Genomic DNA, 22,807 nt, shown 5'->3' on the forward strand with positions numbered 1-22,807 from the left:
GCATGCGCGGAAGGGGCGGGTGCTGTGAGGAAGGGGCCACTTCCTTGTCTCCTCGTGCTCCCTCTTCTCCTGGCGAGCCTGAGCCCAGGCCTTCCCCACAGACGGATCCTGCGGCTGTTCCCACAGAGGAGGCCCGGGGATTACAGCCCCATCCATTCCAGAGAGAGAGCGGGCCTGGCTGGGCCAAACTCGGGGAAATAGACTGTGTGGAGCCTGAGGGGGAGCTTCAGGGGAGGCCAGGTGGGCCTGGAGGCCGAGTGACCGAAGGGAGGGCCTAGCATTTCCTGGCTCCGAAATAAATACAGGCCTTGTTTATACTCTCTTTAAAAAATCCTCCCAAAGCCCATTGTTTAATCCTTGCTTCCTTTCACAGAGGGGATGTGATTGTTGCCTGAGAATTTTGGAGCAGAGCCTGTTCAGTTGAGAGAAGAAGGAAGAACAGTATCTTGGATACAGTTTGGTTCTTCATCAAATAGTGGTTCCAACATGGAGAGAACCAACTCACCTGGACCTGAAGCAGGACTTGGGAGCAGTGGAGAATCCTGGGGAAAAGCTACACACAAGTTCCTTAATGTGGACCTTTATAGCTCAGACATACAGCACCAGCGCTTCAGGCAGCTCTCCTACCACGAGGGCGAGGGGCCCAGAGAGGTTTGCAGCCGCCTCCATGATCTGTGCTGCCAGTGGCTAAAACCAGAGCAACACACCAAGGCTGAGATACTGGACTTGGTGATCCTGGAGCAGTTCCTGAGCCTCCTGCCCCCAGAGATGGGGAGCTGGGTCCGAGAGTGTGGGGCAGAGACCTCTTCCCAGGCGGTGGCCCTGGCGGAAGGATTCCTCCTGAGTCGGGCAGAGGACAAGAGGCGGGAGGAACAGGTGAGAGCATTTCCTCTTGGTTTCACTAACCTTGGGACTGATGGATAGATGAAAAGTACACCCTGCCCTTCTTCCAAGATGGGACCAATGTGGGGTGAAGTTGGACTCTCTTCCTTCAGCCTCTTTTCCCACCTGTTCTGCCCCTCCTGCTGTCACCTCCATTTCCACTGTAAGCCCGGTTACTGCTCCAGTCAAATTTGTCTACCCCCAAACATAACATTGAAAATGATGGGAGGGAGAGTATGGCTTTTGCTTTAAACCAGGTTGCCATCTCAGATCTATTGTTTTTTTTTTTAAGTCCATGATGTTTCCACACATAGGACTGTGATTGTTTTGAACTTTCTTCATACTACTTCTGGAACACACTGTGCTCTTCCAGGACCAACATAATTGCATCGAAGCCCGGTCTAATGTCCCTGCCTCAGATAAATCTCCATCAGACACCACCCAGAGTCTCAGGCAGAAGGAGCTCAAGCAGCAAGAAGATGGAGCTGCAGCCTTGGGGGGTAAGAAGGAACTCTTTGGGAGTTTTTGAGTTTTATTCCAGTGTGAATTCCTCTTTGGGGAGATTGTAGCACATCCACAGTTTGAGCTTGAGGTGGTGCATATGTAGGATCATTTGACCTTGAGATGGGCACATATCTTAAACTCATGTCCTTTTTTTGATATCTGTTTGATATACTTTAATATGTGTTTTATAGAAATGCAGTTTTAATGTGGATCTTTTATATAAAAATATGTATATCTGTTGAATTTTGGCAATATTCATTTTTTAAAAATTGTGTTGTATTCAACCATGAATCTCAAGGAGACGTGGGTAAGAAATAAAATTATTATTATTATTATAGTTGTTGTTGTTGTTGTTAGGCACTCAGTTGCAAAAGGTGTAATTTCAATGTGATTTTCAGTTTTCTTTCTTGCAATGCTTGTACAATAGCCTAAAGATGAATAGGACTGAAATTTCACCCCTTCAGTATCTTCCCAGGTGGGACCCGAATCTAAGGTGAGACCTAAAACTGATCTGGAAGACAAACAGACAGACAAACAGATTGGAGATATGACAAAAAAACTAACAGAATGAAGTTCCAACAGAGACAAATGCAAGATACCCCACTTGGGCAGAAAGAAAGAAATGCAAAGATGCAGAATGTGGGACACCTGGCTTGACAGCAGTGCATGTGAAAAAGATCTTGGAGTCCTCATGGACAACAAGTTAAACATGAGTCGACAATGTCATGCGGCAACTAAAAAAGCCAGTGGGATTTTGGCCTGCATAAATAGGAATATCGTTTCTAGATCCAGGGAAGTCATGCCTCCCCCTGTATTCTGCCTTGGTCAGATAACACTTGGAATACTGACTATGTCCAATTCTGGACACCACAATTTAAGGGAGATCTTGACAAGCTGGAATGTGTCCAGAGAAAGGTGACTAAAATGATCAAGGGCCAGTCGTACAAGCCCTATTAGGAGCGGGTTAAAGAGCTGGACATGTTTAATAAATAATAATAATAACTTTATTCTTATATCCTGCCACCATCTCCCCAACCAGACTCGAAGTGGTTTACAGACAGTACAAAGTGCTTAAAAACAAACATAAAAGTGAACAAAATATAAAATACAATAAAATAAAACACACGTAACATATAAAACATCAACTGCCACTCTGGGGCAGTTCCACCATGTCTTCTGGGTTATTGGTTGGGAGGCCGTCTTCCAGCACAATATAGAAATAAGAAATATATAATACTAACTAGCTGTGCCCGGCTACACGTTGCTGTGGCGTTGTCTGGTGGTGTTGGTGAGAAAGTGTTGAGGTAGTGGTGGTATTGAATGTCTGTTGTATGGTTGTCTTTATGTTTAGTATGCATTTGGTTGTTTGTGTACTGTGAAAGTGGTGAGGGTAGAAGGGGGTCTATGTCCCTGTGTAGTATTGTATAGTATTTATATGTTGTCCATGTGTTGTGAATGCTTGGATTGTGTCCTGCTGCATAGTAGAAATGGTTGGGCTGGATAGCCCTTAGGGGTCTCTGCAAACTCTTGGATTGTATGCTATTATTATTATTATTATTATTATCATGTTCATCATCATCATTATTATTATGTAGAGGCTGGATGGCCATCTGTCAGGAGTGCTTGGTAGAAGGAAGTTGATCTGGATGATCCTTAGGGGTCACTCCAAATCTTAGGATTGTATGATGTTATTATTATTATTATTAGTAGTAGTAGTAGTAGTAGTAGTAGTATTGAGAGGGTGGGTGGCCATCTGTTGGGAGTGCTTGGATTGTGTCCTGCATGGCAGAATTGGGTTGGACTGGATGGCCTTTAGGGGTGTCTCCTAATTGTCTGATGCTATGATTCGATGTGTATTATTGTGCAGATATTGGATGGCCATCTGTCAGGAGTGGTTGGATGGTTTCCGCCTGCTTGGTAGAAGGAAGTTGAACTGGATGATCCTTAGGGGTGTCTCCTAACCTTATGATTGTATGATATTCTTCTTATTATTATTAATTCTTATTATTATTATTGTATGACACAGCAAACAAGATAGATATGCTGGATTTCGTTTCACAAAATCACAAGTCGAACACTTCCCAAGTGTCTAGGACTGTGTGATGTATTTTCGGATAATGTGTGTAGATCCCAGTAGGGTGGCCTTTTGCAATTGACAGATCGTAATTTTGTCAATGTCTATTGTTTCCAAATGCTGGCTGAGATCTTTTGGCACGGCACCCAATGTGCCCATTACCACCGGGACCACCTGCACTGGTTTCTGCCAGAGTCTTTGAAGTTCAATCTTGATGTCCTGATAGCGGCTGAGATTTTCCTGTTGTTTTTCATCAATGCGACTGTCACCTGGGATGGCAACATCAATGATCCAAACATTTTTCTTTCCCACAGCTGTGATGTCTGGTGTGTTGTGTTCCAGAACTTTGTCAGTCTGGATTCGGAAGTCCCACAGTATCTTTGTGTGCTCGTTTTCCAATACTTTTGCAGGTTTACAAAAGTTCTTTGCTGCTGGGAGGTGGTACTTGAGGCATAAGTTCCAATGAATCATTTGGGCCACATAGTTGTGCCTCTGTTTGTAGTCTGTCTGTGCAATTTTCTTACAGCAGCTGAGGATATGATCAATGGTTTCGTCAGTTTCCTTGCAGAGTCTGCATTTTGGGTCATCAGCTGATTTTTTGATCTTGGCCTTAATTGCATTTGTCCTGATGGCTTGCTCCTGGGCTGCAAGGATCAGGCCTTCTGTCTCCTTCGTCAGGGTCCCATTCGTGAGCCATAGCCAGGTCTTCTCCTTATCAGGTGTTCTTCAATTTTGTCAAGCAACTTTCCATGTAATGTTTTGTTGTGCCAGCTGTCAGCTCTAGTTTGTAGTGCGGTTTTCTTGTACTGGTTTTTTGTTTGCTGTGCTTTGAGGAGTTTCTGATTTTTGACTTCAATCAAAGCAGGTTCTTCACTTTGCTTTACATATTCTGCCAGGGCATGTTGTTCTTCTTTGACTGCTTGTTTTACTTGTAAGAGTCCTCTGCCCCTTGATCTTCTAGGCAGATAAAGCCAGTCAACATCACTGCGAGGGTGCAGTGAATGATGAATGGTCATGAGTTTTCTTATTTTTCTGTCCAAGTTGCCGGGCTGTGGTGCAGGCTGGATAGCAAGCCAGCTGCAACAAATCACTCTGACCAAGAGGTCATGAGGTCGAGGCCAGCCCGTGCCTGCGCCTTGTCTCTGTCTCTGTTCTATGTTATGGCATTGAATGTTTGCCTTTATGTGTGCAATGTGATCCGCCCTGAGTCCCCTTCGGTGTGAGAAGGGCGGAATATAAATGCTATATATAACAAATAATAGTTCCGCCTGTGTCCAATTTATAATGCCAGCAGTATATCTTATGACAGGTATGGCCCAGGTGTTTATGGCCTTGATGGTGTTGCCTCCATTGAGCTTGCTTTTGAGAATTTTTCTGACCCTTTGTGTGTATTCTTTACTGACCACAGTCTTCACATGTTCATGCTTGATGTTGTCCAGCTGTAATATGCCCAGAGATTTATAGGCCTCTGGCTGGTGACACTTTATTGTTTGGCCATTAGGCATATTTATGCCTTCACTTTCAATGATTTTTCCCTTCTTAAATGCCCCTGTCGAACATTTGTCCAAACCAAACTCCATGCTGATATCAGTACTAAAAATTCAGCCAGTGTTGGTCAGAGACCGGATTTCAGTTTCCGTTTTCCCATACAGCTTCAGGTCATCCATGTACATCAGATGTGAAATTTTGTGAGATTTCTTAGATGTTTGATAGCCGAGATTTGTTTTTTTGTAAGATTGTTGACAGAGGGATCATGGCAATATTGAAAAGCAGAGGGGACAATGAATCTCCCTGGAAAATTCCTCTTCTGATGTTGACAAGTCCATAGCTTTCATTTCCAACAAACAGTTCAGTTTTCCAGTGCTCCATCATGTTTTCAATAAAAGTGCCAACGTTTTTACAAATCCCGATGGCATCCAGGCACTTGATGATCCAGCTGTGTGGGAGTGAGTCAAAGGCCTTTTTGTAGTCAATCCACGTCATGTGAAGATGAGCTTTTCGGCTTTTACAGTTCTCCAGAATCATTTTGTCAATCAATAACTGGTCTTTTGTGCCTCTGCTTTTCCGTTTGTTGCCTTTCTGTTCATCTGGCAAGATGTTTTTTTCTTCACGATAGTCTTGAATTCTGTCAGCTATGATGCCAGTCAGTAGTTTAAACATAGTGGGCAGACATGTTATTGGCCTGTAGTTTCCTGGTGCTGCTCCTTTTGCTGGATCCTTTTGTATCAGGTATGTTCTTCCAGTTGTTAGCCATTCACTAATACTTCCTTTCTGCAGCATCTCATTGAATTGTTGGGCCATTTGTCCATGTAAATTAATCAGATGTTTGAGCCAAAATCCATGAAGTTGATCACTACCAGGCGATGTCCAGTTTTTGACTTTTTGCGCCCGTTTGCTGATCATTTCAGTTGTTATTTCCATCTGTTCCATTTTGTTCTGTGAAAAATTTCCTTCAAACTCCTTTATTCACCCGGCGTTTTTGTTGTAGTTATTATTTTCCCAAAGTTCTTTCCAGAACTTTGTTGTTGCAGTTTTCTCTGGCTTTATGGTTACTGTGTTGTTTGGTTCAAGCTCTGGTAGAACCATCTTTGGTCTGATTGAAATAATTGATTTTGTCTGTACTGGATGATTCTGGCTTCATATCTTTCCATTTTTCTAGCTGTTGCTGTAATTTGTTCTTTCACGATTTCCAAAGCTTCTTCAATTTTTCTGGTGTTCAGCCAGTACTTTCTGATCAGGTATTGCTTGATTTTGTCATTCTTCAGTTTCTTCTCTTTCATATTTTTCAGGTTACTTGCATCTGATCTAAGTTTCTTGATTTTCAACTCTAGCCTGACCTTCCACTTTGGTTTCCAGTCAATTTTCTTTGGGGCTGCCTTGGTTGTAGGAGCCCAAGCTCTTCTGTTACTATAACTGCTGCACTGTAGGCAAACTGGTTTGTTTGTTCAATTGATGTTATTTGGACAGTGGAGAGTACTGTATTCACATCTTTCATGAGAGGCGCCAGGTGTCTCTTGGGCACTGTTTTTAGAGCTGGGAGCCGCTTTCTTATTGCATTTGTTGCAGCATGAGCCATGATCTTATCCTTGAGGTCTTGTTGTCTTGCTGTCAAGGTTCCCGGTGGTTCAACAGGTGTTTCAAGTGCTGGTTCTTCAAATTCTTGCAAAAGTGCCACACTTTCTTCTGGTTCAATCTGTTCCACCATTCCAAGGAGCGGAGAGAGCCCCCACTATTAGCCCCAGCTTCTGCCAACCCTAAACTTCAAAAACATGCAAATGAGAGTAGATGATAGGTACTGCTCCAGCGGGAAGGTAATGGCGCTCCATGCAGTCATAGCCACATGACCTTGGAGAAATCTACGGACAAAGCGAGCTCTTCGGCTTAGAAATGGAGATGACCACCAACCCCCAAAGTCAGACACGACTGAACTTAATGTCAGGGGAAAACCTTTACCCTTTACCTTAACTACCACCAATTCCTCAATACTTTATTTCCCATACCACCATACTTCGCCACAGCAACGCGTGGCTGGGCATAGTTACCGTGTTTCCCCGAAAATATTAATTTTTGTTCCCAAATACGTGCTAAGTCTTATTTTCAGGGCATGTCTTAGTTTTCCATGAAGAAGAATTCTCATTTCTTGTTGAACAAAAAAATGAACATTTATTATACACTATACAGTAGTTGTCATCACAAACCAGCATAACCAAACTGTGAATCCTATCAAGAATTTCTTGTTACTACCACTATTTCCATGTACAACTGGTATGTACATTTACCAATCCTGCATGCTCTGGTGTTCTGTTTGGCAGGCGCTGGGCATGCTTCCAAACAAAAACTTTGCTAGGTCTTACTTTCAGGGGAGGCCTTATATTTAGCAATTCAGCAAAACTTCTACTAGGTCTTATTTTTGGGGGATGTCTTATTTTCAGGGAAATAGGGTAGTAGTAATGTATAATGCTAATGTTGTGCTATGCTAATGTAATATATTGTATGTACATATAATATTGATTATAATATTGTAATACTAATAATATCTCAATTTATTTATTTATTTATTTACAACATTTATATCCCGCCCTTCTCACCTGAAGGGACTCAGGGCGGCTTACAAAAATTGGCAAAATTTAATGCCCTGAATACAATCATAAAAACAAAACAGTAACAGATATATTAATAACATCGTTAAAACACATTATAAAACCTTAAAAACGTATATATAATTAATTCCATTCGTCCGAGATCCTCATTCTTCATCCTTAAATGAGTCCATGTCAACTTTGTAATTTACTCATCAAAAGCTTGGGCACATAACCATGTTTTCACAGCCCTTCTGAATCCCAGCAGGGTAGGAGCCTGTCGGATATCTCCAGGGAGGGCATTCCACAGCCGGGGAGCCACCACCGAGAAGGCCCTGTCCCTCGTTCCCACCAGCCGCGCCTATGAGACAGGTGGGACCGAGAGCAGGGCCTCTCCAGATGATCTTAGTGATCTTACTGGTTCATAGGAGGAGATACGTTCGGACAAGTAGATTGGGCCAGAACCGTTTAGGGCTTTATAGGTCAAGACCAGCACTTTGAATTGGGCTCGGTAGCATATCGGCAGCCAGTGGAGCTGGCTTAGCAGGGGGGTTGTGCGCTCCCTGTAAGCTGCCCCAGTTATTAATCTGGCTGCCGCCCGTTCTACTAGTTGGAGCTTCTGGGCCGTCTTCAAAGGCAACCCCACGTAGAGCGCGTTGCAGTAGTCCAAACGAGCTGTAACCAGAGCGTGGACCACCATGGCCAAGTCAGACCTCCCAAGGAACGGGCGCAGCTGGCGCACAAGACGGAGTTGTGCGAAGGCTCCCCTGGCCACCGCCGAGACCTGGGGATCCAGGCTCAGCGATGAGTCCAGGATCACCCCCAGACTGCGAACCTGTGTCTTCAGGGGGAGTGCGACCCCGTCCAACACAGGCTGTAACCCTATTCCCTGTTCAGCCTTACGACTTAATAATTATATATTACGTATTACATGTAATATTTCTAATAATATTGCAGTATAGTGGCAGAGTACAATATGGTAATATATAATGCGAATATTGTGTTATGCTAATAATATAATATATTGTATGTACATATAACTTGTAAGCTGCTCTGAATCTCCTTCGGGCTGAGAAGGGCAGGATATCAATGTCATAAATAAATAAATAACCTGCAGAAGAGAAGGGTGAGAGGAGGCATGATAGCCATGTATAAATATGTGAGGGGAAATCATAGGGAGCAGAGAGCAAGGTTGTTTTCTGATGCCCTGGAGACAAGGACGTGGAACAATGGCTTCAAACTATAGGAAAGGAGATTCCACCTGAACATTAGCGAGCTGTTCAGCAGTGGAACTCTCTGCCCCAGAGTGTGGTGGAGGCTTCTTCTTTGTAGGCTTTTAAACAGAGGCTGGATGGCTATCTGTCGGGGGTGCTATGAATGTGATTTACCTGCTTCTTGGCATGGGGTTCGACTGGATGGCCCATGAGGTCTCCTCCAACTCTATGATTCTATGATTCAAGGACTGTAATTGTCAGTCAGCCAGTAGCCTTTATTTCGGTCAGCAAACCATTGGTTGAAGTCAAGTGAAAGTAGAATGATGGAATACAACATTTGAAAAGTTTATGACATCACATATGGCTTATAGTTAATGATAACAAGTATCTCCATTAGCTATCTAAAACAGGAAGTGACTACCGATTAGTAATAAGTCTCTTAAGTACTCTTTGTAATTTAAGTACTCTTTGTAATATTCTTAGCACTTAGAGATCATTTGTGAAGCACTTGTGGCTTTTTGCAGCTGCAAAGAGAAATTTGGTGTATCTTGGCCCCTATCCTGTTTAATTTATACCTAAATGACTTGGCTGCCCATGTTTCACTATCAAATGGCCATTCCCCCAAAATCTCATCCACCAATATACCCCTACTGCTGTATGCTGATGATGCTGTCCTCATATCCTACACCAAGGTAGGACTCAAGTAAGTGCTGAGGGCATTCTATCAGTACTGTGAGAAAAATCAGCTAAAGATAAACTATATTAAAACCAAAATCATGATTTTCTTTAAAAAGCGATCCAAGAATAACTGGTATATAGAAGAGAACTTAATACAGCAAGTTTCCACCTTTAAATACCTAGGGGTGACCTTTCGGGCCTCAGGTTCCTGGGGCTGTCACCAAAAAACGTCAGTACAAAATGCTTTATCCGTACTAAAGCTATAATATGCTTTTTCTACACAAAAGGTGGCCAGTATATCCCAGCTGCAATAAACATTTTCCAAGCAAAGGTAACAGCCCAACTATTATATGCAATCCCGGTTGGGATCACAGGCTTCTCATCTAAAGTAGAACAAATTCAGTCTGGGTTTCTCAGAAAACTGTTTGCTGTCTCCAGTTGTGTTCCATCTGCTGTTCTAAGACTGGATTTAGGAACAGCCTCATTGGAATCAATATCTTTGAGAAGGGCTCTAGGATATTGGATTGAGAGGGTATACAAAGGGCCTGAAGCAGGATATGCGTATTTGATTCAAAAAGACCTCTTCAAATCCCACCAAATAAAAACGTTAAAGGACAGATTTAGGCAGATGGGGCTCTTAGATAACATAGGGGTTTTGAGTATAAATAGACTATGAAGATCTTAGCAGAACGAATTAGTGACTCTGGCGTTCTCCACATGCTCCCCATTGAGTTTAGGCCTAACTTTTAATTCTTTGGGAGGTGCCAAATATTTAGAAAATATAAACATCCCAAAATTTTGCCTTTCAATTGGGCCAGATTTAATGCACTCAAATAGGGTAGATTCAATGGGACTGAATACAAACTCAGAGCTTGTCCTTGGGGGGAGGGTAAAGTTGAAACTGTAATACATGTACTTTTAATCTGTACAATTTGCAGGAACAATAGATTAAGGTTAATATCCCCTCTATTCACCAAGTGGTCACACAGAACCCTAAATTGGTACTGCATTTATTTACTGTCTAATCTTGACAGAACGGTAACAGAGCAGGTGACTGCAATTGTAACCTCTGAGACATGTTTATGTGATCAGCTTTCCACACCTTGCTCTCTCTCCCAGGAGCTGAAATGATGTTGTTGCCGAATCCTCAGTCGTTTCTTCCCTTTTGTGATGGAGCGGAACTGAATCAGGTAAGCAGAAGGATTCCTGGGAGAGGAGGGATGGAGCTGCCTGCTCCAGGGCCACATGAACTACGTCCAAGAGTACTGAAGGAACTAGCAGAAGAAATTTCAGAACCACTGTCGATCTTTGAGAACTCCCAGAGAACAGGAGAAGTCCCAGCAGAATGGAGGAGGCAAAGGTTGCCGCTCTCTTCAAGAATGGACAAAGGGGGGTCACAAGTGGTTCCTCTTCATCCTGGAAAGAAGTGACTAGTGGGGTGCTGATGCGTTCTGTCTTGCGCCAAATGCTGTTCCACATCTTTCTTATTGACTTGGATGAAGGCTAAGGAGGCACGCTTATCAAGTTTGAAGATGACACCAAATCAGGAGGGATAGCTAATACTCCAGAAGACAGAATTCAAAATGGCCGTAACAGAAAACCAAGGAAATTAATTTCAACAAGGAGAAATGTAGGATAGTACACTAAGGCAGGAAATACGCAATGTACAGATACAGGATGGGTGACACCTGGCTCAACGACAGTTCATGTGAAAGGGGTCTTGGAGTGTTAGTAGACTGCAAGTTGAACATAAAGCCAAGAGTGTAATGCACCAGCTTAAAAGCCTATGGAATTTTGGACTGCATTCAAACAAATATAGTGTCTAGATTAAGGGAAGTCATAGTGACCTTCTTTCTGCTTTGGTGAGACCACCTGGAATAAAATAAGGTCCACTTTAGGGCACCACAGTGAAAGCTGGAACCTGTCCAGATTCCATTTCTGATTCTACTTATCAATTAAGAAATGGTTTTGACTGTGACCAACCAGACGTCTCCCCAAAGCTTACACCATGGCATGGAGGTCGTAGCCCTTTTCGTTTCAAATAGCCAACAGGAATGTAAATCTACTATAAAGATTTTCTTGTGAGTATTTTTCTTGATAGCCCTTATGTGAGAAGCAAATATTGTCTTTTTTCACCAGGACTCCATCCCTTTTGAGGATGTGGCTGTCCATTTCTCCCTGGAGGAGTGGGCTCTTCTGAATCCTGATCAGAAAGTCTTGCACATACAGATCATGGAGAAGATTCATGGGATTGTGGACTCTCTTGGTAAGACTCTCTCACTGATGGGGATTTGTATTTCAAAATGCAGTATCCCAGTCAGGAGCTCCCTAATGGGAGCAATATTCTAAATCGTCACAGTCTGAGAGTTCTCAAGGCAGGGCTTATGTTAGAAGAACATGACATAAGTGTGACATTGACTTGGTGCCTGAGGAACAGTGATGTTGGCACTGATTCCGACTACATTGGGAAGACTTCCATTACTGGAGTCAAGTCCAAGCGAACCACACTATCTCGCAACAACAGGGCCCCTTGAAAAACCTATCGAGTAATCACCCCAGATCAGTCACACTACTTCCTCTCCCTCTGTGAATGTGTGGATGTGAGAGACAGGCAGAGAGAGGGAGGAAGCAGATTGACTGGAGAGAGGGGCAGGAGAATGGATCATCAAAAAGAACAAACTTCCCCTGGCTTCAGGTACGCAGCTGCGGTTATGCATCTTTTATCGGTGTGGTATTCGACTTAGTTTTTCCTCCCAACTAGGCAGGCAAGCTTTTGCATATCTGAAGGCTAAGCTCGCTTTCTACGCTGCCTCTCCCAGCACACAAACAGTCCCTAGACTCAGTCATTAGCAAGATGGTGACTTGTAATATAATGCATTCTATGTTCTATGCTTGTGAATGATTGAGGCTCGGGGATTTTTTTGGACTGGGAGAGGCATATTGCAGTCCTCAAACTATGTGCTCCTATCTTTCAAGTGGTAAGTTTGCCACTATATCTGGCAAAATTTCCGTTTTTTTCTCCCTTCTCCACTTTCATCATTGTTCTCCTCTTTTTCTTTACAGTCACTATCTTGTATCTTCCCAGCTTTGTCAGGTAAATCAATCCCTTTGGAACTCACATTTACAGCAAACTTCCAAAAACTGTAAGAGTCCCATTTGGTAGTTGATGGTAAAAGTGCAACAGTCTCTGCAGCACTCTGAAATTAGATATAGGACCTTCTGCATTGGAGCAGAAAAATCCAACCTTAACTGAAAATTGGAAGAGAGAACTGGAGGCTCAGGGAGAGAAATAAAAAGGAGGGACTGACTGTGAAATGGGTGGTAGCAGGGTAAAGTTTTACCTAGAGAAAAAGACAAGCATTTGAATGTGATGGGAAAAGGCATCCATTCCCTCAGAGAGAAGGAGACAGAATAAAAAAACTGGCTGGGCTGAACAACAGGTAGCTTCTGGAACATGTGTTACTTATCTCCACCTTACAGACTCCAGGCAGTCAAACAGTGTCCATCCTTAGGTTGTTGTATGTTTTCTGGGCTGTATGGCCATGTTCCAGAAATATTCTCTCCTGTTGTTTCGCCCACATCTATGGCAGAAGTTGTGAGGTGATTCCGGCCATCAAAGCCTTCGACTCAGGGCGGCTTACAACACCTGGAAAAATTCAATGCTAAACAGATCAGTAAAAACAGCAACACATTTAAACCATTAACAACAATCCATAAAATACATTAGTCAAGCTAAAACATATAGTTACTTAATACCATTTTTACATTGCACATAAACCTAATATCTTCTTTTCCTGAATATCCATGTTTTCAGGATCATTTCAATCCACTTTTTATCCCACTTTTTAGACTCCTTATCACTCATGCTGAGAAATGATTATTTCTGTCCTTCTTTCTCACAGCAGATAACTGGAAGAAGAGCAGGAAGCATCTGGGACACAATGGGGACCTTACAGGACCCCAACAAACCCACATAGCAGATGGCGATAATGCCAGAGAAAGGCCTTACAAATGCAATGGATGTGGACAGTGTTTTACCCAAAGTGAGTCACTTGTACTTCACGAGACGCTCCATGCTAGGAAAAGCCAGCTTAAATGGAAAGAATCGGAAAAATGTGTTAATGAATACAAATTGCCACATCTGAGCCAAGAAGAAATCTTTGAAGGAACTGAGGTTTTCATAAGCCAGGAGGGTGGGAAATCTTTTTTCCAGAGTTCACGCTTGGAGAAATATGACAGATTTCACACAGAACAGGAACCATACAGATGCCAGGAGTGTGGGAAATGTTTTGCTTACAGTTCGCACTTGATTATTCACAAAAGACTCCACACAGGAGAGAAGCCATACCAATGCCAGGAGTGTGGGAAATGTTTTGCTTTCAGTTCAGAATTGCTGAAGCACAAAAGAGTCCACACAGGAGAGAAACCATACCAATGCCAGGAGTGTGGGAAATGTTTTGCTGACAGTTCAGCCTTGGCGAGCCACAAAAGAGTCCACACAGGAGAGAAGCCATATGAATGCCAAGAGTGTGGGAAATGTTTTGCTCGCAATTCACACTTGGTGAGGCACAAAAGACTCCACACAGGAGAGAAGCCATACCAGTGCCAGGAGTGTGAGAAATGTTTTGCTTCCAGTTCATATTTGGTGATCCACAAAAGACTCCACACAGGAGAGAAACCATACCAATGCCAGGAGTGTGGGAATTTTTTTGCTTCCAGTTCACATTTGATGATCCACAAAAGACTCCACACTGGAGAGAAACCATACCAGTGCCAGGAGTGTGGGAAATCTTTTTCTAGCAGTTCACAATTGCTGTCCCATGAAAGACTCCATACAGGAGAGAAGCCCTACCAGTGCCAGGAGTGTGGGAAATGTTTTGCTCACCTTTCAAACTTGGTGAGCCACAAAAGACTTCACACAGGAGAGAAACCATACCAGTGTCCTGAGTGTGAGAAATGTTTTGTTTCCAGTTCAGACTTGGTGAAACACAGAAGACTCCACACAGGAGAAAAGCCATATCAGTGTCAAGAGTGTTGGAAATGTTTCGCTAACAGTTACTCCTTGGTGATGCACAAAAGACTCCACACCGGAGAGAAGCCATACCAATGCCAGGAGTGTGGGAAATGTTTTGCTTCCAGTTCATATTTGGTGATCCACAAAAGACTCCACACAGGAGAGAAGCCATACCAATGCCAGGAGTGTGGGAAGTGTTTTGCTGACCGTTCAGCCTTGGTGAGCCACAAAAGACATCGCACAGGAGAGAAACCATACCAGTGTCAGGAGTGTGGGGAATGTTTTGTTTATAGTTCACAATTTGTGAGCCACAAAAAGCTCCACACAGGAGAGAATCCACAGTAATGTGATGACCCATGGGCCTTGTAGTCCTGCTCAGGACATTGTAATTCCTGATGAGGAGGAAAACTTGGGTTTTTTACCTTCCCAGTCAGAACTGGATTCCCCTCAGCCAGATCTTTCCCAGGCAGATCTGGGAACCTTGCACCTGCAAGAAAGTTGTCTCCCAGAAGTATGTCAAACAACCCCAGAGCCTACTTCTCCTGTGTTCTTGCGCCGGGAGTTTTGTAAACAACAGAGAAGTTTGGAATCAGCTTCGCGCAGGAGTGCGAGGATTGCAGCTAAGAATGTGGCCAATTAAGACTGCTTCTCGTGAGAATCTTTGGGGAGTCTCACATCTGGTCTCAGAGTTTAGCTTTCGGTTCTGATTCCCAGAGAACTGCTTCGGCGGGAAAGTTAGACTCTATTTAGGTGTTTTACCCGCGTAGTAACTTCGCGGAGTCAATTCGTCAGCCTACGGAGCGAGTTGTGTCTGGACAGCGCGCTCCGATTCAAGCCTCGCTCCTGCTCAAGCCTTGCCCTGCTTTCCAGCCTTCGCCTTGCTTCCCAGCCTTGTTTACCAACGGACTTCGCCTTGTTGCCCAGGACCAATCCTTGCCTTGTATCACGGATTTTACCAAGTTATTCCACGGACCTTGTTCTTGTTCCTAGTTACCTTGTTCCACGTTTTAAGCCTTGTTTCAAGTATCAAGTTATTTCCTAGCCTTGCTCAAGTTTATGGACTAAAGGACCTTGTCATCTCCCCTCACTTTGCCTGGCAAAGTGAGTGTTTCGGTTATTGGATTACAACTTTGGACCTTAATATTTCATATTGGACATCGCTTTTTTGGACTAATTTAGACCTTTCCTGAAAGGTCTGCTTTTGGACTATTTCATATACTTGCTTTTATTAACTTTATATATTCCTTCAATAAAGATATTAGTTAGATTCTGGCCTCTGTGTTTGGTTATTGGTGCCTTTGCAACCTGGGTCGTGACAGTTTGACTCCGCCACCATAAGCACCAATTAACCAAGGCCAGAATGTCTACCGGAACCGTGCCGGGTGGGCAGCCGCTTACCTACACCATCGACAAGGATGAGGTGGATCGCATCCGCGACAGACTCAACGCCCAGGATGGAGAAATAAAGGGCTTGCGGGAGCGCGGAATCCGCCTCCCGGCCATGGCGTTGCCTACCAAGTTTACTGGAGAAGCTTCTAAGGTTCATGTTTTCCGTCGCCAATGTCAAGCTTATCTAGAGGCCCGTGATGCCGAGTTTCCCCAAGAAGACATCAAAGTGGCGTGGGTTTACAGTCTTCTAGACGGGCCAGCGGCCAATTGGGCGACGGCACTGTTCGACCAAGCCTCTCCACACCTAAGATCAGCGCAACACTTCTTGGACCACCTCAAGGAGACTTGGGGAATCGAGGACAATTTGGAGGCAGCCGGTCACAAACTCCGTCGCCTTTTCCAAGGAGACAGACCAATGTCTCAGTATATAGCCGAGTTCCGAGTGCTGGCCCACAACACCGGCTGGAACGATGTAGCCCTCAGAGGACAATTCCGGGAGGGTCTCAACATTGAAATGCTGGAAGAAATCTCCAAGGTGGATCCTCCCCAGTCCCTCGAGGCACTCATTGATCAATGTTTGCGGGCTGAAGTCATGATTGCCAACAGGAAACAGTGGGTTCGAGGCCAGGGCAGTAGAGCCGGGGCAAAACCCCCCGCTCCCACCAGCGTTCAGCCACGTCCAGTGTGGAGACCCCCACCGCCAACCCCATACCCCAGAGGAGGCGAGGAGGTGCCGATGCAGTTGGGCAATGTGCGTCCCAGACTGGATGCCGCCGAGAAGGCCCGTCGTCAACGCTTTAACCTCTGTTGGTACTGCGGGAATGGGGGCCACTTCGCCAGAGAGTGCCCAGCCAAAGGGAAGCCTGCCGCCCGTCTTGCGGCGGCGTCCTCCACGGAGACGAAGGCGTCTGAGCCGACTGGCACACAGCCGGCGGGGGAAGCCAACGACCGGGTGTAGAGAGGCTCGCCAACCCGGTCAAAAAATCTATTCAAGAGCCGCCAACCGGGGTCCTGTTCCTTCTCGTGGTCACATTATGGTCAGCAAAAAGGGGACCCGTCATGATCCACGCCATGATAGACTCTGGAGCTACCAACAATTTCATTGATAGAGAGTATGCCGACTCTCTGGGATTACAATATCATGATTTCAAGAATGCCCGTGTGGTGCAAGCCATAGACGGCCGCCCCCTCAAGACGGGCCCCGTAAGTCAGTGGTCGGAACCCACCAGGATGTGGATAAGGGAACATATGGAAGAGATTTCCTTCTTTGTTACCGAGGTTCCCCATTTCCCTGTGATTTTGGGAATCCCATGGCTGACTCTCCACGACCCTAACATCTCCTGGTCCAACAGAGAACTGCAGTTTGCTTCACCGTATTGCCAAAACCATTGCCTCGTAGCCAAGGTCTGCCATGCCACAGACACCGAGCCCATCATCACCTTGCCAAAGAAATACTCCGAGTATTGGGATGTATTCAATGAGAAAGAAGCCGAAAAATTACCCCCACATAGACCTTATGACTGTGCCATTGACTTGGTGGAGGGGGCCCCGATCCCGCGAGGGCATCTCTACTCCCTGACCGAACCAGAGCAAGAAGCTCTCAGGGAATTCATAGAGACAAACCTTCGCAAGGGATTCATCAGACCCTCTCAATCCCCAGCCGCCTCCCCAGTGATGTTTGTGAAGAAGAAGTCAGGGGAACTACGCTTGGTGGTGGACTACAGAGCATTGAACAATATCACCAAGCGGAACAGCTATCCCCTGCCCTTAATCTCGGATCTACTGGATCGGCTTCGTGGAGCCAAGGTTTACACCAAGCTGGATCTTCGGGGGGCTTACAACTTAGTTCGCATCAGGGAAGGGGACGAGTGGAAGACCGCCTTCCAGACCAAATTCGGATTATTCGAGTCCCGAGTTATGAATTTCGGTTTATGCGGAGCTCCCGCAACGTTCCAGCATTTTGTCAATGACATTTTTCAGGACTATCTAGACAGGTTCTTGATAATCTACCTGGACGATTTTTTGGTGTTTTCTAGATCACAATCAGAACATGAGAACCACGTCAAAATGGTGTTACAACGACTGCGGGATCATGGACTTTATGCCAAGCTGGAAAAATGCGCCTTTGATCTACAAGAGGTAGATTTCCTTGGTTACCGCATCTCGCCTCTAGGGCTTTCCATGGATCCAGCCAAGGTTTCAGCAGTATTGGAATGGCGGGCGCCAACTAACAAGAAAGAGGTGCAGCGTTTCTTGGGGTTCGCGAACTATTACCGCAAGTTCATTCCAGATTTTGCCCGCTGGTCCGACCCCATCACTAGCTGCATCCGTGGAAAGCAGCCTTTCCGCTGGACTGATCAAGCAGAGAAAGGGTTCCAGCAACTAAAGAAACTATTCACCTCCCAGCCAATTCTACAGCACCCAAATCCTGGAACCCCTTTTGTTGTGCAAGCGGACGCCTCTGATGTGGCAATTGGGGCTGTACTCTTACAACCGGAGGGAGATCACCTCCATCCCTGTGCCTTTTACTCTCGTCAACTAACCACACCAGAGAGGAATTACACCATTTGGGAAAAAGAACTACTGGCCATAAAGGCAGCCTTTGAAACTTGGAGACATTGGCTAGAAGGGGCCAAATTTCCCATTGAAGTCCATACTGATCATCGTAATCTAGAACATCTAAGAACTGCCCGCAAACTGAATCAGAGGCAGCAACGTTGGGCTTTATTCTTCGAACGTTTCAACTTCCAGATTCATTACGTGACCCCAGCCCAGACCAAGCAAGCAGACGCCCTGTCACGTAAACCGGAATACGCTGCAGGACGTAAGGAGACCTTTGAATCCCAACTATTACAACCCGAGAACTTTGCCACGCTCACAGTGGGGAACACCAAATCCATTTCCATTGGTTCAACTTCCTCTACTCCAGGACCCATCTGTGCTCAAGAAATCAGGGCTAGTCAGCAAGCAGATGCATGGGCGCAGGACCAACTTCGCCAAGGTCTGCATTTTCCCTTTTCGCTTAAAGATGGGCTGCTTTGCTATAGAAATCATGTTTATATCCCACCCGGACCGGGCAGGGAAAAAGCGCTTCGTCTGTGTCATGACTGCAAACCAGCAGGACACTTCGGACTATTTAAAACCATGCATCTGATCCTAAGGGATTTTTGGTGGCCCAAGATCCGCAAGGATGTGGAAAAATATGTCAACACCTGCCCAGTATGTCAGCGCTCCAAGATAAGAAGGGAGAAGCCCTCAGGGCTTTTACACCCCCTTCCTACCCCATCTCGCCCATGGGAAATAATTTCTGCGGATTTCATCACTGACCTACCACCTTCCTGTGGATTCACCACGATCTTAGTGGTGGTGGACCTTTTCACCAAGTTAGCCCATTTCATTCCCTGCGAAGGCCTCCCCACGGCCAAAGAGACTGCGGATCTATTCCTTCAACATGTTTTCAGACTACATGGATTGCCCAAGAGTTTAGTCACAGACCGTGGATCTCAATTCACCTCTCGTTTTTGGAAGGCACTACAAAAACTATTGGGCATAGACTCTCGCTTATCTTCAGCTCATCATCCCCAAACAGATGGGCAAACGGAGCGCACCAATGCCACTTTAGAGCAGTATCTTCGCTGTTATGTAAATTACCAACAGGACAATTGGGCTTCTCTGTTGCCACTGTCAGAGTTTGCCTACAACAATGGAGTTCAAGCTTCTACAAAAGAAACGCCGTTCTTTGCAAACTACGGCTTCCATCCACGTTTCTTTCCCCCTGTCATTGAAACTTCAGAAGTTCCCGCAGCAGAGGATTGGCTGCAGGAACTCACAGCGGTGCAACAACTTTTGCTCCAGCAACTGGACCAAGCCAAGGAGGACTATAAACGCCACGCTGACAAACACCGCCAGCCGGGCCCTGAAATCAAGGTAGGAGAACGGGTTTTTCTGTCCACTCGCTTTCTGCCCTCCCACCGCCCTTGCCGGAAGTTAGATGCCCGTTTCATTGGCCCCTATCCAGTGGTGGCGCAATTAAACCCCGTGACTTTCAAACTCCAACTTCCGCGTTCGATGCGCATTCACCCAGTGTTTCACCGTTCCCTGCTCCTTCCGGCGGATGGTGTGCGTCCTGATACAGACCAACCGGCCCCCCCTCCTGTTTTGATGAATGGGGAGGAGGAGTTCGAGGTTGAGGACATTTTGGATTCTCGCTTTCATCGCCGCCGCCTACAATATCTCATTGACTGGGTGGGTTTTGGCCCTGAGGAACGCTCTTGGGAAGACGCCTCCACAGTCCATGCTCCTGATCTAACCCGCCGCTTTCATCAGACCTATCCCGCCAAGCCGCGACCTCGCGCCTCGGGGAGAGGGCCCCAGTTTGGGAGGGGCCTTGAGGAGGGGGATAGTGTGATGACCCATGGGCCTTGTAGTCCTGCTCAGGACATTGTAATTCCTGATGAGGAGGAAAACTTGGGTTTTTTACCTTCCCAGTCAGAACTGGATTCCCCTCAGCCAGATCTTTCCCAGGCAGATCTGGGAACCTTGCACCTGCAAGAAAGTTGTCTCCCAGAAGTATGTCAAACAACCCCAGAGCCTACTTCTCCTGTGTTCTTGCGCCGGGAGTTTTGTAAACAACAGAGAAGTTTGGAATCAGCTTCGCGCAGGAGTGCGAGGATTGCAGCTAAGAATGTGGCCAATTAAGACTGCTTCTCGTGAGAATCTTTGGGGAGTCTCACATCTGGTCTCAGAGTTTAGCTTTCGGTTCTGATTCCCAGAGAACTGCTTCGGCGGGAAAGTTAGACTCTATTTAGGTGTTTTACCCGCGTAGTAACTTCGCGGAGTCAATTCGTCAGCCTACGGAGCGAGTTGTGTCTGGACAGCGCGCTCCGATTCAAGCCTCGCTCCTGCTCAAGCCTTGCCCTGCTTTCCAGCCTTCGCCTTGCTTCCCAGCCTTGTTTACCAACGGACTTCGCCTTGTTGCCCAGGACCAATCCTTGCCTTGTATCACGGATTTTACCAAGTTATTCCACGGACCTTGTTCTTGTTCCTAGTTACCTTGTTCCACGTTTTAAGCCTTGTTTCAAGTATCAAGTTATTTCCTAGCCTTGCTCAAGTTTATGGACTAAAGGACCTTGTCATCTCCCCTCACTTTGCCTGGCAAAGTGAGTGTTTCGGTTATTGGATTACAACTTTGGACCTTAATATTTCATATTGGACATCGCTTTTTTGGACTAATTTAGACCTTTCCTGAAAGGTCTGCTTTTGGACTATTTCATATACTTGCTTTTATTAACTTTATATATTCCTTCAATAAAGATATTAGTTAGATTCTGGCCTCTGTGTTTGGTTATTGGTGCCTTTGCAACCTGGGTCGTGACAAGTAATGACAGGAGCGTGTGAAATGTTCTACTCCGACTTCATCCCTTAACAAGCACCAGAGAATACAAGCAGGCTAAAAAACAGCCATTGTGCTTAAACGTCTGATTTCTAATGGGACCATTTGAGCATTTCTGCCTAAGATTTAGTAGAGTTCCCTTTCTAGTCATTTGAATCCCTAAGTTGGAGGTCCTGTCTCTGGAACAGCAGAAAGCAAGCTACATGTGGTAATACTTCAGAGGGTTAAATATGATTGTCATGTCATCTGTTCTGGGGAAAACAATTCATATGGACTTCCATCAGCTGTTCCTCTGAGCTTAGTTTCAAGTTCCTTTACCACCTTGGTTGTAAAGTTCCAGTGTGTGGATTTTGTTTTTTAGCCAGGATTCCAGAGCTGAACACAGTGCTTCTGTTGAGGCCAATCCAAAGAAAAAGATGTTTCCACTATTATTCCCTTTGATGTACAATTTGTATCTCTGGCTAGAATTTACTGGTTGTTTACTTGCTCCTGGCACACCGTTAATCCACATTAAATTGAAATACAGGAACCTTTGTATTATTTTAGAACCGGGGTCCTCAAACGTTTTAAGCAGAGGGCCAGTACACAATCCTTCAGACTGTTGAGGGGCTGAATTATCATTTAAAAAAAAACAAATTTCTATGCACACTGCATATGTCTTATTTGTAGTGGGGAAAAAACAAGAACAATGAAATAACAATATTATATTTTAAAATAAAAACAATTTTATCCAACATAAATGTATAATGATTTCAATGGGAAGTGTGGGTCTGCTTCTGGCCCATGAGATTGTCAACTTAATTAGGATTGTTGTTGTTGTTGTTGTTGTTGTTGTTGTGTGCCTTCAAGTTATTTTAGACTTTGAGCAAGCCTAAGTCTAAAACTGAGGGTGGGGGCCAGGTAAATGACCTTGGAGGGCCTCATCTGGCCCATGAGCCATAGTTTGGGGACCCCTGTTTTAAAATGTACAGTGTTTAGATTTTGAGTATTTTGATCTATGATAACCTAATGTACCAATTAAATACTTTTTTCTGGATTTCATATTCTGGTCATATTGTTCATGTTTTCCTCTGCCATGTGTTTCCTTTGTTTATGTTTTTGAGTAAAATTACTATATGCCCCGAACTAGCTGGAAAGCTTGTATTTAATTATACAAACATTAGGATCTTTACTCTACGCAGACACATCTATTTCCCTACCATACAAAATTCAAGGTCTTCAGTTCTGCAAAACCTATCAAATTATCACTTGGCATCCCTTACATCTCATGTAATCATCTGATGGCTGATGCAGTTTATGTTATCATCTAATGGCCAACCACTACAAACCTGGGGAAGTGAGATTGAGGCCCATTCTACATTGCCAAATAATCCAGGTTATCAAAGCAGATAATCCACATTATCTGCTTTGAACTGGGTTCTATGAGTCTACACTGCCATATAATCAAGTTCAAATCTGATAATCTCAATTTTATATGGGAGTATTGAAGGGCTCTGCGGCTATAGACCATTTAAGTGACCATAAATAGCCAGTGAAATGTCACTTTCCAGTCACTGGAGAAAACCTCTGTTCACATTAATG

At 44.8% G+C, this 22,807-nt stretch overlaps 2 protein-coding genes across 3 annotated transcripts in view; one reads left to right on the forward strand and one right to left on the reverse strand.

Moving 5' to 3' along the window:
- Positions 1-22,807, reverse strand: part of LOC103280228 (zinc finger protein 420) — a 412,323-nt gene that overhangs the window by 268,715 nt on the left and 120,801 nt on the right. The gene's annotated exons all lie outside the window — the stretch shown is intronic.
- LOC107982288 (zinc finger protein 883) lies at positions 23-22,267 on the forward strand. 2 transcript variants are annotated; one of them, XM_062973378.1, is made up of 6 exons: positions 23-876; positions 1,256-1,382; positions 10,551-10,621; positions 11,571-11,697; positions 12,495-12,525; positions 13,334-13,470. In XM_062973378.1, the coding sequence occupies exons 1-6, from the start codon at positions 487-489 to the stop codon at positions 13,338-13,340; spliced, it is 753 nt and encodes a 250-aa protein (XP_062829448.1). In that variant the 5' UTR covers positions 23-486; the 3' UTR covers positions 13,341-13,470. The 2 variants fall into 2 exon arrangements, with proteins under 2 accessions (XP_062829448.1, XP_062829447.1); XM_062973377.1 differs by lacking the exon at positions 12,495-12,525 and adding an exon at positions 21,211-22,267 and having other exon boundaries at positions 43-876; positions 13,334-14,785.

This window comes from Anolis carolinensis, chromosome 2 (assembly GCF_035594765.1).
Source record: "Anolis carolinensis isolate JA03-04 chromosome 2, rAnoCar3.1.pri, whole genome shotgun sequence".
In the NCBI taxonomy this organism is placed as follows: Eukaryota; Metazoa; Chordata; class Lepidosauria; order Squamata; family Dactyloidae; genus Anolis; species Anolis carolinensis.

Coding starts and splice junctions, on each gene's coding strand:
- LOC107982288 (XM_062973377.1), top strand. CDS start 487: ATGGAGAGAACCAACTCACCTGGACCTGAAGCAGGACTTGGGAGCAGT. Junction 10,622..11,570: donor ATGGAGCGGAACTGAATCAG/GTAAGCAGAAGG, acceptor TTTTTTCACCAG/GACTCCATCCCTTTTGAGGA. Junction 11,698..13,333: donor TGGGATTGTGGACTCTCTTG/GTAAGACTCTCT, acceptor TCTTTCTCACAG/CAGATAACTGGAAGAAGAGC.